The sequence below is a fragment of the Canis lupus genome, chromosome 14, assembly GCF_003254725.2.
Source record: "Canis lupus dingo isolate Sandy chromosome 14, ASM325472v2, whole genome shotgun sequence".
Classification (NCBI taxonomy): domain Eukaryota; kingdom Metazoa; phylum Chordata; class Mammalia; order Carnivora; family Canidae; genus Canis; species Canis lupus.
Window position 1 is genome coordinate 24,040,630 of NC_064256.1, and position 16,555 is coordinate 24,057,184.

Here is a 16,555-nt window from a genome sequence, read left to right on the forward strand (position 1 = left end):
ATCAAAGAATCTTCAGGTGATTTTTAAAAAGAAACTTTTAAAATTATGTTTGTAACATCAATAATAGAAGGTGCTCTGGATGTAAGGTTTCTTCTTAATGATTTTTTTATTCAGTAAGGCTCAAAAATTTTATGTGTATATTTATGTGTATCAAAATTGAAAGTTCTTCATATGTAAAGCAATATGATAGAATGAATCAGCCAGTGATTCCTGACCATAGTTGAGAGTAGATGTATTAAGCTAATTGTTCCTTCTCATCTTGCATCATCTCTTCACCACTGCTAAAACTAGCTTCAGTAAGGTCATTAATAGTGGATTCAAAAGTCAAGGGACTTCTTTCCAAGTATTTATACTACTAGACTTTTACTTGGAAGTTGAAAATCTGCCTATGCCTGGCTTTCCTCTCCCCAACTTGTCTTTGTTTCTACAATATTATTTTCTTTCTAATATCCTCCTTTGTCTTTACCTATTCTGGCTCCTCTTCTGCTTTTCTCAAAGCATTGGCATTATATATTGTTACCAACCTTCTTCTGCATCACCTTATTCTATCTGCACAATACAGTCTCTTCATACTAAAAAATCAACATCACCATCCTCCCATTTTTTTAGACATTCAGACCCATGTTACCAACTTCCTTTGGATAGCATCACTAGAATGACTTGCAGGCACTTCCAACCTCCAATTTTCCTCTGAGATTTAATTATATTTTCCAGCTAACTTGTTACTTCTGTATTCCCTTCAGATGCCAGGAAACTCATTAATTCAACTTTTCATATTCCTGCTTAGTCAAAAAATCATCAAGCTGAGTTAATCCTACCTCTGAACTATCTCATATCCATCTTTTCTCTCTCTTTTTCTCTGCTATTGCCTTGGTTAAGTCTCATTTTACTTTCTCAAATGAAGTATCACAATTAGTTTTGTAATGAATCATTCTACCAGTCATTCTTCCTTTAAGATCTTTCCCTACCAATTCACCCTTCAATATCTAATTAGTGATTCTTCTAGAGCCAAAATGACCTACTTAAAAGCAAAACAAACTTCTAAAAACAAAACAAAACACACACAAACAAAACCAAAAGCAAAACAGAACAAAGTTTAGTGATTCCCCATACCTTTAAGTTTAAGTTCAAATTCCTCTGTTAGAACATCATGATTTGACCCTAGACTACCTTTTTGAAGTTCTACCCACTTCTTATGATTTCTTCTTTTGGGCACTCCCTAAGGCTCAGCAGTAAGGAGCTATTTTCCATTCTTAACATTTAACATGTCCCTTCTCAGCTCTGTGCTTTTACACAGTATGTTCCTTATGCTTAGAAGATCTCCTTTGGCTTATTCTCTCCCTTTTGAACTCCTAAGTGTATTTTATCTTGTAGATCTGAGAATTATTTCTACCTTTTGATCTTGACTACTAGAATGCTGTATATAGTGTTAGTCACGTCACATTGTTACTTGCTTAATTGATTTCCCCATTAGACTGTGAACTTCTTGAGGGCAAGGATCATGTCTCATTTATCTTTGTATTCCTATTATTTAATTCAGTATCAGCAGAGTCTCATTATATAGTTATTAAACAAATAAAACAAAATAAATCAGATTGTTTGTGCTCAACAGATCCAGGGACTTTCCTAAGGACACTTCTTAGTTTTTCATGATTGATACTCTCTTTAGATATTGCCCTGGTTCTTTCCTAACCAGGGAAGGGAATATTCAAGATTGTGTTGTTGACAATTACAGCTGAAACCTGCTTTGATTTTGTACTCAAACTGATATGTTCTGGAGAGGTTTCTTGACCATCAGCACCACTGGGAGACTTTCACATTACAAATAAATTCAATGCTTTTGGTAGTTGAGGAGTTTAATGGCTGAACTTTTGCTCATCCTTTATTAACTTGTGTTTTACTATCTACTCAACTTGCCATATTTTTTGGTTGTCACAGCAGAACTTTAAAAAATATATGCTTTCTTTCTTGTTTAAGAGTTTTGGTTATGTAAAAAGAAGATTTTCTTCTAAAAATATTTTTTGTTCTCATATCCTATTATTATTCATTTACATAAAATATTATCCAATGAGATTCAGAGGTTAAGATATATGAGGATGTTAATAATAATGTTGAACACTGACCATGGCCCAGGTACTGCTCTTAGTGACTTAAATTGAGTGTCCCATTTAATTCACACGACAGCTCTATGAGGGAAGTGAGCATTCTTCTGTTTTCTAGAAGAGAAAAAGATAAGTATAAACAAGTTGAGCCAGTTGCCTACATCATATAGCTGTTGAAGATTACAGCCTGGATTGGGATTCATGCCATCCGACTCCAGAACTAACACTCATAATCACTACAGCTGTGGAGAGTATCATTTAGAGCTAAATTTCTGTTCTACCCCCAATTCAGAGGTTTATCTGTCAGTCTTAGCATCCTGTTTGAATAGATTGGTTCTTTAAAATCCTATCTCCTAGTTCCATATTTTTTCCCTTTCACTTTTCATATGCTGCTGATGGGTTGCACTCTAATTCCCTTTTACTTCCTTTTTTTGGGACAATTTAATTACTGCTTCATGAGCCACTGCACCATGGATACATCTCATTATAGCCCGTCTCCTAAATCATCTGTATTGATGCTGAGATACAAGTACCAAAACCAAATACATGCCTATATTTATTTTTCTTGTTGCTCGAAGAATGGGAAACTATTTATGTAATTCCAGGTAAAAATAAGAGAGTAGAATATGCATTTATTCTTATAATTTTTGTCTAAATATAGAGGCTATGTTAAGGATAACATTTATAGAATCAGGCAAATAGAGATTTGATTTCAATTAGATTGAAATCAATTAATAAGATTTCATCGAGACAAAGTAAGACAGACAAATACACATAAAATAAACTCCTAAGTTAAAGATCTGTACTACTCTTATAAATTAATGTTTGTTTTAAATTTTATACTACAGCTGTGTTATAGAAAAAGTTATTTTGAAATGCACTTCTTTCAGTGAATTGGGAGGAGAACTGTAGTTGGTTTTTGTTTGGTAAATTACAATGATATAATATTAACTATGGAACTACTAGAGATTATACTTTTCATATTAGAGTAAAAATTGTCCCATAGAGGATTGACCTTATTATCAGGTAGAGAGGATAGGTAAGAAATTTCATGCTTTTCTCTTAAGAAAACTCATACATTTCTAATGCATCATCCCCCTCCCCAAAGGATATTTCCTTCTCAATTTCATCCCTTTAAGACTTAATATTTAGTCCTTGTTAAAAAACAAAGTGAATTTTGATAAGGCAGCCATTTTGCTATTACTACTCATCTACTGCTTAAATGTGATCCATTTCTGGAATATTTTGGCATGAAGGGAATTTGCAAAGAGGAAACAGTTTGGGTGCAAGGGGGAAAGAGGAGAGCAACCAATTCAAGGGTTGAGGAGAACTGAAAGGGAAGTACCTAGCATAAAAGAAAGTTGGCAGCAAACACAATCTTCTTTCAATTCCTTATATTTGCCTCAAGTTTGGTCATTTTGGTTGGGTGATATATTTAAGAGTTTAGAGACTGTGTACATGTGGGCAATCTGCACTTCCCTTAGATATGAGCATCCCACCCCCACTACAATTTATGCATTATTTCTGCACCTCATCCTACCTCTAGGGTCTGATTCTTCATTGGTCAGTGTTTGTCTCCCCACTAGCAACTTCTGTGCACAATGGCCTTTTGGGTCTTCCTATAGAGGAGTCACAATTGCCTTGAGGATAACAGTGGTTGCAATTGGACCCAGGCTAGCAGCTTGAAATAGTGACAGAGCTTTTGTGTTAGCCTACCCAGCATCATAGTCTTGTTTTTTCGTGGTGCAGTCATGAGATATATAAATCCATTTTCTCTCAGATGAAATGTGTTCATGTGGGATTAAACTTTCAGAGTTTCTTAAATTCAGCATTACTGGGAAGAGACTAGCTTTAGCTGTTAGTTTTCCCCAGGTAGGAATGGATTCATACCACTAACGTTGTCTCAATTTGACCTGGGTAGAGATAAAGACTGCTTGTCAACTGGCAATGGAAAGCTCATTGATTCTGAGGAATCTATGAAAAGGCAAGATTACTAGATTTAAGTGACTTTGTTCTAGTTTGTTCTAGTTATATTATCAAAGCCTCTTGCATGTATGTCCCTGGGGAAACCCATCCCATGCAGGTTCTGAGTATTTGGCTATGTAATCAAGAGCAAAGCTACCCTTAAAGCAGACCTCCACATGTACTATTTGGTGACCTTTTTATCTCTAGTTGTCTTCACATAGCAGCTTGGGATTTATCAAAATAGCTAAATTTAATTGAACCATTTCTATGTGTCAGCCACCCTATAAGGGAGGTACCATTGCTACTCTCACTTTGCAGATGCAGGAAACTGAGGTAGAGGGATGTTAAATGACTTGACCAAGCATATAGCTTGGCAGTGGCAGAGCTTAGCATAGATTCCTGGTATCCTAGCTCTAAAGTTGATGCCCTTCCTCCCTAGGGATTGGGGATAGAGTCCTTTTAGTGCAAGTGACTGAATAAAAGGCTATTCTCAGGCCACGGTTTTACCTTAGCAAGAAGCCTTCATGCCTAAGTCTATAGAGAGATCTTTAGAATGCAGTTCTAATTCCTAGTAGATCTGAATTAAAAAGCTTTCCAGCAATGGCCTCTTACTTTGGGAGCTTGGAAGGGAACTAGAAGGCCCAAATGAGGCTGCCGAGTGGTAATCAGGCTCATGTCTGAAACAGGACTGGAGATGGAGGTATATTGTGAAACTTTAATGGGCAGTGAGGGACTCTCTTTAGCAGACTTACCATATAGGCAGTCCACATCTTAAAAGGTTTATTTGTATTGGCTATTTAGATTCCTGGGGGTTCTTGGCTGTCTTCCCTACTGTCCTTGAGCCCTCATTGTTAGGATCAGAGGTCACTGCTTTAACTTTAGTCTAATAAGTACATTGTAGATACTCATTTATTTCTTTTATTTCTTCTATACTAAACATAGATATCGGGGCTGTGATAAGGACAATTCTTGTATAACCTGGCCAGTACAGATTTGGTCAAACACCAGTCATATATAGGGTTCCTTTGAACCCCTGGTCTAGTTGGGGGTCTAAATCTTCCAAAGAGACAAGACCAGGGTCCCGGAAGGATGGTTTATGAATTTGACTCACAATCCAATCTAAAATGACTCTCTGTTGTTGTTTGCTTCTCTAGATTGACAATTATCTCTAAGACATTGTGTATTAGATGTTTTCATTTAGGTCTCTTTTCCTAGTACACATTTTAAGCCCCCTAAGGTAAAAAAAAAGTGATATCTTATACAATATGTTCCATGCTAATAATTGGTAATAATAAACATGTTTTGTTTCGACCGGTTAAAGTATACTAGAATCTCTTTGCAAAAGTGACTTTTCTAATATGACTGGCAAGAATTACTGAAAGTCTTTATGATGTTGGTTGAGGTAATTTTGAGAATCATACAGTCTTAAAGTCTATAGTAATTTTGAGGTAGACAAATAACAATCTGTAAGCTTTTTATTTTAAAAGTGTTGGATTTTAGTGCACAGAAATAAACTTTGGTTTGATTTGTGTTTGAATTCATTTTGCTTTACTCATATTAGGTAGTGTTTTCCTTGTCAAAGTCAATGTTTTTATCTAGTTTTTCAATCATGTTTGGGGACTTTTATCCCCCTACGCCTCCTCTCTCCCATCTTACATGAAAACAGAAGTGGCATTTTATCATGTCTTAATAAATATTGGCCAGATGCTGAAGGTAATTTAAGTGAAGTGTCCTCATTTCATCTCAAGCCTCTGAGAAAGGGTGCAGATCTGTGGGTTGGATGGTCTCAGATACAGGGATGTAAACACCATATTTCTGTTCCATTTTCAGGTCACATGTGCCAATTTAACAAATGGTGGAAAGTCAGAACTTCTAAAATCAGGAAGCAGCAAATCCACACTAAAGCACATATGGACAGAAAGCAGCAAAGACTTGTCTATCAGCCGACTCCTGTCACAGACTTTTCGTGGCAAAGAAAATGATACAGATTTAGACCTGCGCTATGATACCCCAGAACCTTATTCTGAGCAAGACCTCTGGGACTGGCTGAGGAACTCCACAGACCTTCAAGAGCCTCGGCCCAGGGCCAAGCGAAGGCCCATTGTTAAGACGGGCAAGTTTAAGAAAATGTTTGGATGGGGTGATTTTCATTCCAACATCAAAACAGTGAAGCTAAACCTGTTGATAACTGGGAAAATTGTAGATCACGGCAATGGGACATTCAGTGTTTATTTCAGGCATAATTCCACTGGTCAAGGGAATGTATCTGTCAGCTTGGTGCCCCCTACAAAAATAGTGGAATTTGACTTGGCACAACAAACCGTGATTGATGCCAAAGATTCCAAGTCCTTTAACTGTCGCATTGAATATGAAAAGGTTGACAAGGCTACCAAGAACACACTCTGCAACTATGATCCTTCAAAAACCTGTTACCAGGAGCAGACCCAAAGTCATGTATCCTGGCTCTGCTCCAAGCCCTTTAAGGTGATCTGTATTTACATTTCCTTTTATAGTACAGATTATAAACTAGTACAGAAAGTGTGCCCCGACTACAACTACCACAGTGACACACCTTACTTCCCTTCCGGATGAGGATGAACGTGAGTGAGACTGAAGCCTAAGGAACTAAAGGTCATATGACAGGGCTGTTACCTCACAGAAGAAGGTCACATCTGTTGCCTGGAATGTGTCTACACTGCTGCTCTCGTCAACTGGCTGCAAATACGCTAGTGGAAAACAATCTGATGTAATTTCTGCCCAGTCAGCTTCATCTCTCAGTATAGTTGTAAATCACCACAGATTTTAAAGGCACACTTGAAGACATGCTCTCACTCATAGGTGTACACAAACACCCATTCATATACATTTCAGCTTGCATCTGTCATGATTCCTGTCAAGAGGGCTTTCATTGTCTGACTCGTAATGGTTTAGGATAAACTGTCATCAAGCAAAAGGATTAACTAGACAGTGAATGGTTTCTAACACTTGCTGTTATGGAAATCTCTTTTAAAGTCTTGAGTACATGCTAATCAATAATCCCCACTCATGCATTCCTACTGCTTGGAGTAGCTGTACTGGTAAATACTACTGTAGGAGTATATGCTTGTTAAAATGGAAAAAAAATGTGTCTTTAGAGCTCAGTATTCTTTATTTTATGAACACAACAAAGTGTAGTAACTTTTTTCCAGCATACAGTAGGCACATTCAAGGTAATATAAGATGGCTCTTTTTTCTCTGGAGGGAGCCTGTTTTCAGTAAAGATGAGCAAACATTTGGAATTTACATGTGGGCAGACATTGGATTACAGCTTTCATCACCAGTCATTGGACTTCTGCAAAGTTGAGACCAGCTAAGGCTGCTTAAAACAAGTTCTGATCATTATATAAGAAGGGAAATGCCTGACAGACACCATGTAAGTTATAAGTGTCTGTCTTATCTTTACTACACATATTGTAACAAATTCAATATCCTAGTCTTCATTTGTATGAATGGTTTGTATTGTACATAGTTTAACCAAGTGTTATTTGAGCTGCTTATTAATATTAACTTGTACTTGTCTCTGCTTGTTATTGGTTAAAAAAGAAAAAAAAGGATATGAGGAATCCATTTTATCAATGTAGCTGTGACCTCCATTAAAAAGACAAACCTAATGTACAAAGCATTTATTCAGCTCAAGTATTGTTGAAAGCTATACATATACAACATTACAGTCTGTCTGTATTTAGATATTTTATTTCTGGACAAATGAAATGTACATAAAAATAAAATGCTTAAAGTTGAGTTTCAATATGTGCTTGTGTAAGATGGTGATTTAAGTGGTTCTGACAAGAAGAATGTGCTGGAATACAGTAATGGTTTTGCATCTCATGTCTCTAAATTTGTACAGAACTATCTAAATTGCTATTAGTTGCTCAGTCAAAACAATTTAGGAGTTTCAATCTCAAGCCTGGAAAGCAGTTGTGGCATACAGCGTCGCACACAGTTTTGGTTTACTGTCATGCTGGTGATTCAAGAATACCAAAAATCAATGAGCATAAGGAGATGAATGAGGTCTCCTAAATATTATAACTATTTTTTTCCTGTGTAGAGTCTTTATTTAGCAGGAGATTGAGAAGAAGAGTAATTTTTTTGTGGCTGTCTTTCTCTGATTCTACTGTAATCACTCAACTGACAAAATTACAGTAGCAGGAGAGGGCTTTGGTTCTGATTTACTTATACCAAATGGGATTAGCTTATCTATATAGTATTGTTTATGGACAGTAAGCTTTCTTTTAAAAAATAATTACTGTATATAATCCCAGCAAAATAAACATAAGAAATATGTAAGGAAACCCATTTTTAAAGTCATGAATGGGGGATTGAGATATGAAGCGTCTCAAAGGTTAACCAAAGAAGCCAAATTAAAAAGCTAACTCATTCTCATCTTCCCTTCATGCCACATAGGAATAAGTATGTTTTCATATAGAAAATAATCTAAGTACTACAGGAAACACAAGACCGCAGAGTTCTAAAGTGAGAATTCAGCAACTGATTTGACTAAAGAGAGACTTCAAATCTAAGACACAGCAGTCTGTTAAATGTCCATCTCTCAAAATCTCCAATATATCTAGACAACCATTTCTCTCAATGTATTAATTAATTTGCCGTGGAATTTAGGAGCTAATGTTGGAATAGACTCTCTCTGGCACAACAGGCAATACATGCTTCATGAGTTCCAGCTGTGGGACATATTTGCTACAGATAAATCTTGTTATTCTGGGATTTATTTATCAAAATGATCACTTAGGAGTTTAGTTGTGTTTAGCAAAAGGGAGAATAAATGAGAAAGGGAAAATCATTAAAAAATTTTTTTTAGTATCATTTGATTAGTGGACTGTGACTTCCATTATGTGGTCTAATCTGTCCCTTTTTAATTCAAAATTCAAGATGAGATAAAAATATACTTCAATCTCCCCTGGCTGCCCTGTTTTCTAACCTCCTCATGAAATGTTGCTTTTATATTTTTATAAACCTACAGAACATAGCTAACTAACATCCAATGAATTGAAATATTTCTCTATCATTTTTCCTTAAAAGGAAAAGTAAATGTAGCAAATTTCCAACAAGAATTTCAATTTTTAAAAAAATCCAGACTTTCAGGACTCTTTTTTTGGCCCTGTGCACACTTATCCCAAATTGCTACATCATTAACAGCACCATCCGTAATATAGAAAAGTCATGATGATATAGGACTTTGTATTTAATATGCTCTTCCTGTTCTAGACAAGGATCATGATGAATATGAAGGTTCTAAGGTTTAGGTTTAAACTTTATTAGACTAATTTGTGGCTTTAATAAACTGGTCAGTTAAGTTTTAATTATGGTATAAATCTATTTGTTATTTGGATAAAATTTAATTTGCTCTAAGAAAATCACCTTTTCTAGTATCTTAAATATTATTTCACACCTTTGCTAAGATACAGAAAAAAACCCCTTTAAGGTGGAAATAGATAGCACTTGATGCAAGCATGGGTTTGTTATTACCTGTTGTTCTTTTCAGAAACATTTTAGTAAAATTGAAATTATTATGAAGAAATAATTATGGCAGCTTCTTGCCTCATGGAAGAAAAATGATACAAGCTGTTATCTACTTATGATAAAAACGATGCATTGTCATGGCATGGTTTCAACTGGGCATTTTTGAGTCCCTGGCTCTTGTTAGAATTTCTCTGCATGAGTAGAAGGGGTATAACTGTTAATAGAATAGTATTAAAGTTCTGGAGGTCATTATTCTGCAAGTATTGAGATACTTGTTAACTTTAAAACTGTGGACTGGGAATCTTTAGGTTCCTACATTTCAGCAATAAACTGTAAGCCATATTTTTGCACAGAATAGATTAAAAAAAATCATGAGAAGCCTGAGAAAGTGTTCGTCTTTTCCCTTTTCCCCACTGTTTTACATGTAAGAGGCAGCTTAACCAATATAAACAGCTCTTTGGAAAAACAATATTCATCTCCATCATCAACTTTGAATGCTAAGTTTTAGCCCAAAGCAAATTCAAATGGCTGGGTTTATAAGCCTCTGAAAGACTTGGTTACTGTACCAGTTTGAGATACCTATTGATACTTATTCAATTATCAATCTATTTACCTATTTGTTTATTATTTATATTTGCATTTTTATTTAAATAAAATGCAAATTAGTAGATGCATTAAAAATACAAAATTTAAAAACTTTAATGTGAATAAAGATAACTACTACCTACCTAGTTTATAGAAGACAAAAACTGAGAATCTTTTTTTTTTAAGATTTTATTTATTTATTCATAGACACAGACAGAGAGAGGCAGAAACACAGGCAGAGGGAGAAACAGGCTCCATGCAGGGAGCCCGACGTGGGACTCGATCCCAAGGTCTCCAGGATCACACCCCAGACTGCAGGCGGCGCCAAACCGCTGGCGACCGGGGCTGCCCCCAAAAGTGAGAATCTAAAGCCAGAATTGAATCCTGAAAAGCTGGTTGCTTCCATGGGCTTTTCTCAGGAGTCCCACGTATACCAAAGATTGGTTTCAGGGATTGGGAACATAATGAAAACAATCCTTAATTTAAAATTTTTGTGTACCATTGAGGTTTATATCCAATACTCTCAGAAGTATTTTTAAGTAACAAATTTACAACTGCTTTTTACTAGGGTGGCAAAGAACAGAGTTCTCATGACAGAATTTTAGTTTCAATTTGTTTGTGAGCAAAGTCTATTTAGCCTAAAATAAGATACTACTAGTGGCATGCAGCTGGCCAAGTGCCCCAAGTTTGATCAAAAGCACTTTAATATTTCTGGTTCTGCCTTTGCAGGAACATGCCTTTTATCACTGATGGATCGGAAGATGAGTGTAGAGGTCCCAGAAGTGATGGATTCAGAAGGCTTAGAGACCTTCTATCTGTGGCTGAGTGGCTGTTGCCATTGGCGGTGCATTTAGAGTTCCCAGGTGTTGATTCCCCCAAATTCTAACTAGTGACCTAGACATATAGGTCTAATAGACCATAGAGCTAATGCTCTGTTCACATCATCCTTACTTGGCAGGAACTAGCTTTCTATTTCCTAATCCTATGTTAGACTGCAAAGAGACAAACTAGAATGTTATTGATCTCTGATGGTCAAATTCCTTTACTCAAACACAGAAGTAAACTTGGCCATTTAAATTGTGACTATCTAAAGAAATATGCAAGAAAGTTGTTAGAATGTGCTATTGCCAAACAAGTTTTTTTTTTCTCAAACAGAATATCTGCATTGTTTCTATTACTGCCAAAATTCACTTTGCCAATTTTCTGAAATCCCTTTTAGAATTAATTTCTTTCTTTCTTTCTTTCTTTTTTTTTTTTTTGCAATTTATAAAAGTTTTCAGTAGAAAGCATGCCAAGTGACATCACTGAATCAGGTTGAAAATATTTCATGGATTTCTTAAAAATTGAAGTATAATTGGAATATAAGGTTATATTGGTTTCAGGTGTACAAAATAATGATTTTATATTTGTATATATTGCAAAATGATCACTACCATAAATCACTACCATCACCATACATAGTTATAAATTTTTTTTCTTGCGATAAAAACTTTGAAGATTTACTCTTAGCAACTTTTAAATGTGATACAGTATTATTAACTATGGTCACCATGGTGTACATTATATCCCAGGACTTGTTTATTTTATAACTGGAAGTTTGTACTTTTGTAACCCCTTTCATCATTTTGTCTACTACTCCTGTCCCTTCCTGGCAACCATCAATCTCTTCTCTGTATCTATGAGCTTGTTTTTTTTTTTTGTTCGTTTGTTTTGTTTTGTTTTTGCTTTTGTTTTTGTTTTTTGATTCCACATATAAGGGAGATCATAATGTATTTTTTCTTTCTTCGATTTATTTTACTTAGGATAATGCCATCAAGGTCCATTCATGTCATACATGGTAAGATTTCATGCTTTTTTATGGCTGAGTAACATTTCATTGCACACACACAACACACACATACACTTTCATTATCCATTCCTCCATTAATGGGACACTTAGGTTGTTTCCACATCTTGGCTATTACAAATAAATAATGCTTCAATGAACATGGGTGCATATATCTTTTTGAGTTAGTGTCTTCATTTTCTTTGAATGGATACGTAAAAGTGGAATTACTGGATCATATGATAGTTCTATTTTTGATTTTTTGAGGAACCTCCATACTGTTTTCCATAGTGACTGTACTAACTTACATTCCCATCAAAAGTATCTGAGGGTTCTCTTTTCTCCACATCCTTGCCAACACTTGTTATTTTTTGTGTTTATGATAATAGCCACTCTGACAGGTGTGAAGTAATATCTCATTGTGGTTTTGCTTTGTATTTCCCCACTGATTACTGATGTTGAACATCTTTTCACATGTCTTTGTCCATCTGTATGTGTTCTTTGGAAAATTTTCTTTTCAGATCTTCTGCCCAATTTTTAATTTTGTTTGTTTGTTTGTTTGCCATTGAGTTGTAGGAGTTCTTTGTGTAGTTTGGATATTAACCCATTATCAGATATATGACTTGCAAAAATTTCCTTCTGTTTACTAAATTGCCTTTTCGTTCTATTTTTTTTTTTTAAGATTTTATTTATCTATTCATGAGAGACACAGAGAGAGAGAGAGATGCAGAGACACAAGCAGAAGGAGAAGCAGGCTCCATGCAGGGAACCTGACTTGGGACTCGAAACTCGGTCTCCAGGATCACGCCCTGGGCTGAAGGTGGCGCTAAACCACTGAGCCACCCAGGCTGTCCCCCCCCCCCCCCCCACCGCCTCCCTTTTAAAAAAATAAAAGCCTTTTCATTCTAATGATGATTCCCTTTGCTGCTCAGAAGATTTTTAGTTTGATATAATCCAACATGTTTATTTTTGCTTTTGTTACCTTTGTTTTTCATGTCAGATCAAAAAAAAAAAATCACAAGACTAATGTCAAAGAACTTACCACCTATATTTTCATCTAAGAATTTTTTGGTTTTAGGTCTTACATTCATATCTTTAATCCAATTTAATTGAACTTTATGTATGATGATGGACGCCTGAGTTGAGCGTCTGTCTGTCTGCCTTCGGCTCAGGTCGTGATCCCAGGGCCCTGGGACCAAGTCCTGTATCAGGTCCCTTTGGGGAGCCTGCTTCTCCCTCTGCTTATGTCTCTGTCTCTATGTGTCTCTCATGAATAACTAACTAAATAAATAATCTTTAAAAGATTTGTGTATGATGAAAGGTAATGGTCCAGTTTCTTCCTCCTCCTCCTATTTTTCTTCTTTTACAAGTGGATGTCCAGTTTTCTCAACACTATTTATTGAAAAGACTGTCTTTTTTCCACTGTATATTCTTTCCTCCTTTTTTGTAAATTAATTGACCATAAGTGTGTAGGTTTATTTCTGGGCTCTCTATTCTCTTCCATTATCTATGTGTCTGTGTTTATGTTAATATGGTTTTGATTACTGTAGCTTTGTAATATAGGTTGCAATCAGGGAGTGTGATGCCTCTAGCTTTTTTCTTTCTCAAAATTGCTTTAGCTATTCAAGGTATTTTGTGGTTCTATACAAATTTTAGAATTATTTGTTCTAGTTCAGTGAAAAATGCTGTTGGTATTTTGGTAGAAATCATGTTGAACGCTTAGGGTGGCATGAACGTTTTAATATTATTAATTCTTCCAATCCATGAGAACAGGATATCTTTCAAATTTTGGGCTTCTTCAGTTTTTTTCATCCAATGTCTTATAGTTTTCAGTGTATAGAATATTCATCTCCTTGGTTAAATTTATTCCTAAGTATTTTTAATGTAAATGGGGTGTTTTAAATTTCTCTTTCTGATATTTGGATCTTAGTGTATAGAAATGCAATATATATTTGTATGTTGATTTTGTATCCTGTACTTTATTGAATTTGTTTATTAGCTCCAACAGTTTTTAGGTGGAGTCTTTAGGGTTTCTATATATATCAGGTCATCTGCAAATAGTGACAGTTTTACTTTTTCCTTTCCAACTTGGATGCGTTTTATTTTTTATTCTTGCCTAAGACCTTCTATGTTGAACAAAATTGGGGAGAAAGTGCATCCTTGTCTTGTTCCTGAGCTTAAAGGAAATATTGAGTATGTTAGCTGTGGGCTTGTCACATATAACCCTTATTGTGCTGCAGTATATTCCATTTAGACACACTTTGTTGAGAGTGTTTATCATAAGTGGATGTTGAATTTTATCAAATGCTTTTTCTGCATTTATTCAGATGGTCATATTATTTTTATCCCTCATTTTATTAGTGTGGTATATCATTTTGACTGATTTACAGATGTTGAAACATTCTTCTATCCCTGAATAAATCCGACTTGATCATAGTGTATGATCCTTTTAATATATTGCTGAATTCAGTTTGCTAATATTTATTTGAGGATTTTGCACCTATGTTCATCAAGGATAGTGGCCTGTAATTTTCTTTTCTTGTGGAATCCTTGCCTGGTTTTGGTATCGGGAATAATGGCCTCATAAAAAGAGTTTGAAAGTATTTCCTTCTCTTCTATTTTTTGTAAGAGTTTGTGAAGGATTGGTATTAGTTCTTCTTTCAATGTTCAGTAGAATTCACCAGTGAAGCCATCTGGTCCTGGACTTTTGTTTTTGCTGTTTTTTTGATTACTTGCTAGCAGTAATCAGTCTGTTAGATTTTCTGTTTCTCCATGAGTCAGTCTTTAAACTTGGAAAACAAAGCAGTAAGGAATCAGCAATGTTTTAAACGAAGTCATAAAAATTATAATCGCTTCCATCAGTTGATTCAGTCTCCTGTATTTAATTCTTATTTTGCTTCATCTTGTGTTAGCAGGTTTATGAATCAATCAGTTTTCCATTAGAATTTTAGAAATTTTAACCCAGTTTCAGTGTTATGACCTTAAAGTTATCAGACTCCTATGTTTGTCAGTCTTTTCTAAGAATCTCCTTGAAGATACAATACTGTGCAGGAACACTTTTGCAAAAGGATCAGAGTAAAACAATAACTGTCCATAAATGCTAAAAGGCTTAAAAATGGCCATGGATAAAGATCTGGTATGAGCTTATTGTATTGTGACTGATAAGGAAATTTGGTTATTTATATGACATACATTGTAAAGCAATAAGTAAAATTATAACATTATACCAAAACATATCAGGCTTTTAGGAATTTAATTTCTGAATTACTTATTTTAATTACACATATATCCCATATAAATATGATCTAAGAAGGTTAAATATTACTTTTTATTTAATATTTCCCATGAAATTTAACATATCAAATAAGCCTAAAGAAAATTACATTTCCCTTTTCATAAGGAGAAACAGCACCTTTTTGAGATCTCCTGGGAACCCTCTGGAAAATATCAAGTTCATTCAAGGGCAAAAAGACTTCATTTAGAATCTGATTTGGGCAAGTTTGCTAAAAATGTCAAAAGATTCAAAATATTTGATCAAATAGGATCACAGGTCACTGTGAAACAAGAATTATCCATTCATCCAAAGTGACAAAAGATTCTAAAGTAAGTACAGAAAGTTACGTTGTTGTAAAAACAAACAAAACAAGCCTTAGCTCTTTTAATAGAGAAGACTCATTTTGTTTGTTTGTTTAAGTAGTCAAAAACCTGATAAAGATAACATTGAAGACAAAGTATTTTGAGAAGACAGTCTTTGTTTTCAAAGCAGATTATATTAAAGAAAAATCTTTGTTTATAAAATTTCTTATTAAGAGCAGACCAATAATCTAAGAAAGTTTTGCCCTTTTAAGAGAGAGAAAACCAAATTCTAACTTAAAAAAAAATTTTACTTATTTATTTGACAGAGACAGCCTGATGAGGGGCTCCATCCCAGGACCCTGGGATCATGACCTGAGCTGAAGGCAGATGCTCAACCAGACTGAGCTACCCAGGGTTCCCCCAAATTCTAATTTTAAACCACTACACTTTTCATATTAAAACTCCTTTTAAAGAGAATTTAAATAAATTAATTCCAATCTTAGCTTGACCATAAGTAAAATTTCTCTCTCAAGATTTCTTTTCCACAAACTTTCTACAACTTTTTTATGTCCATTCATCTTTTGCTCCACCCCCTTTTTCACTCTGGAGCAATCTTTCTATTTTAAGACAAATTATTTTCTTTTTTCCTTTACCACTCCCCAAAAAACCCCCTCATGTCCATCATACTTTTCCTTATCCAAAAAACACATTCTATTTTCCTTACTTACTTTTCATACACAGTGTTTTCTTTTACCGTTATTTCTTGTAGTTTTTATTACATATTTTAATTTTTAACTCTTTAAAATCCTTAATTCCTAGGAATCAGTTGTGGACTGGCAAATTTAAAAATATATTTAATAATTTCTGAAGTATATTCTTACAGTAAATTTTTCAATGTGGCACAAAACATGTTTACTAATAGATCGAAATATTTTCTGTCCTTTTGTAAAAAATTTTAAAGAAGACAAAAGAAGATAAACTTATG

General features: G+C 34.8%; 1 protein-coding gene across 1 annotated transcript in view; it reads left to right on the forward strand.

Moving 5' to 3' along the window:
• NXPH1 (neurexophilin 1) overlaps positions 1–7,854 on the forward strand; it is a 433,900-nt gene extending 426,046 nt beyond the window's left edge. Inside the window, exon 19 of the mRNA XM_049093635.1 lies at positions 5,898–7,854. Coding sequence (XP_048949592.1) covers positions 5,898–6,659 — 762 coding nt within the window. The 3' untranslated portion in view covers positions 6,660–7,854. The remainder of the gene's footprint in view (positions 1–5,897) is intronic.
• The last annotated feature ends 8,701 nt before the right edge of the window (positions 7,855–16,555 follow it).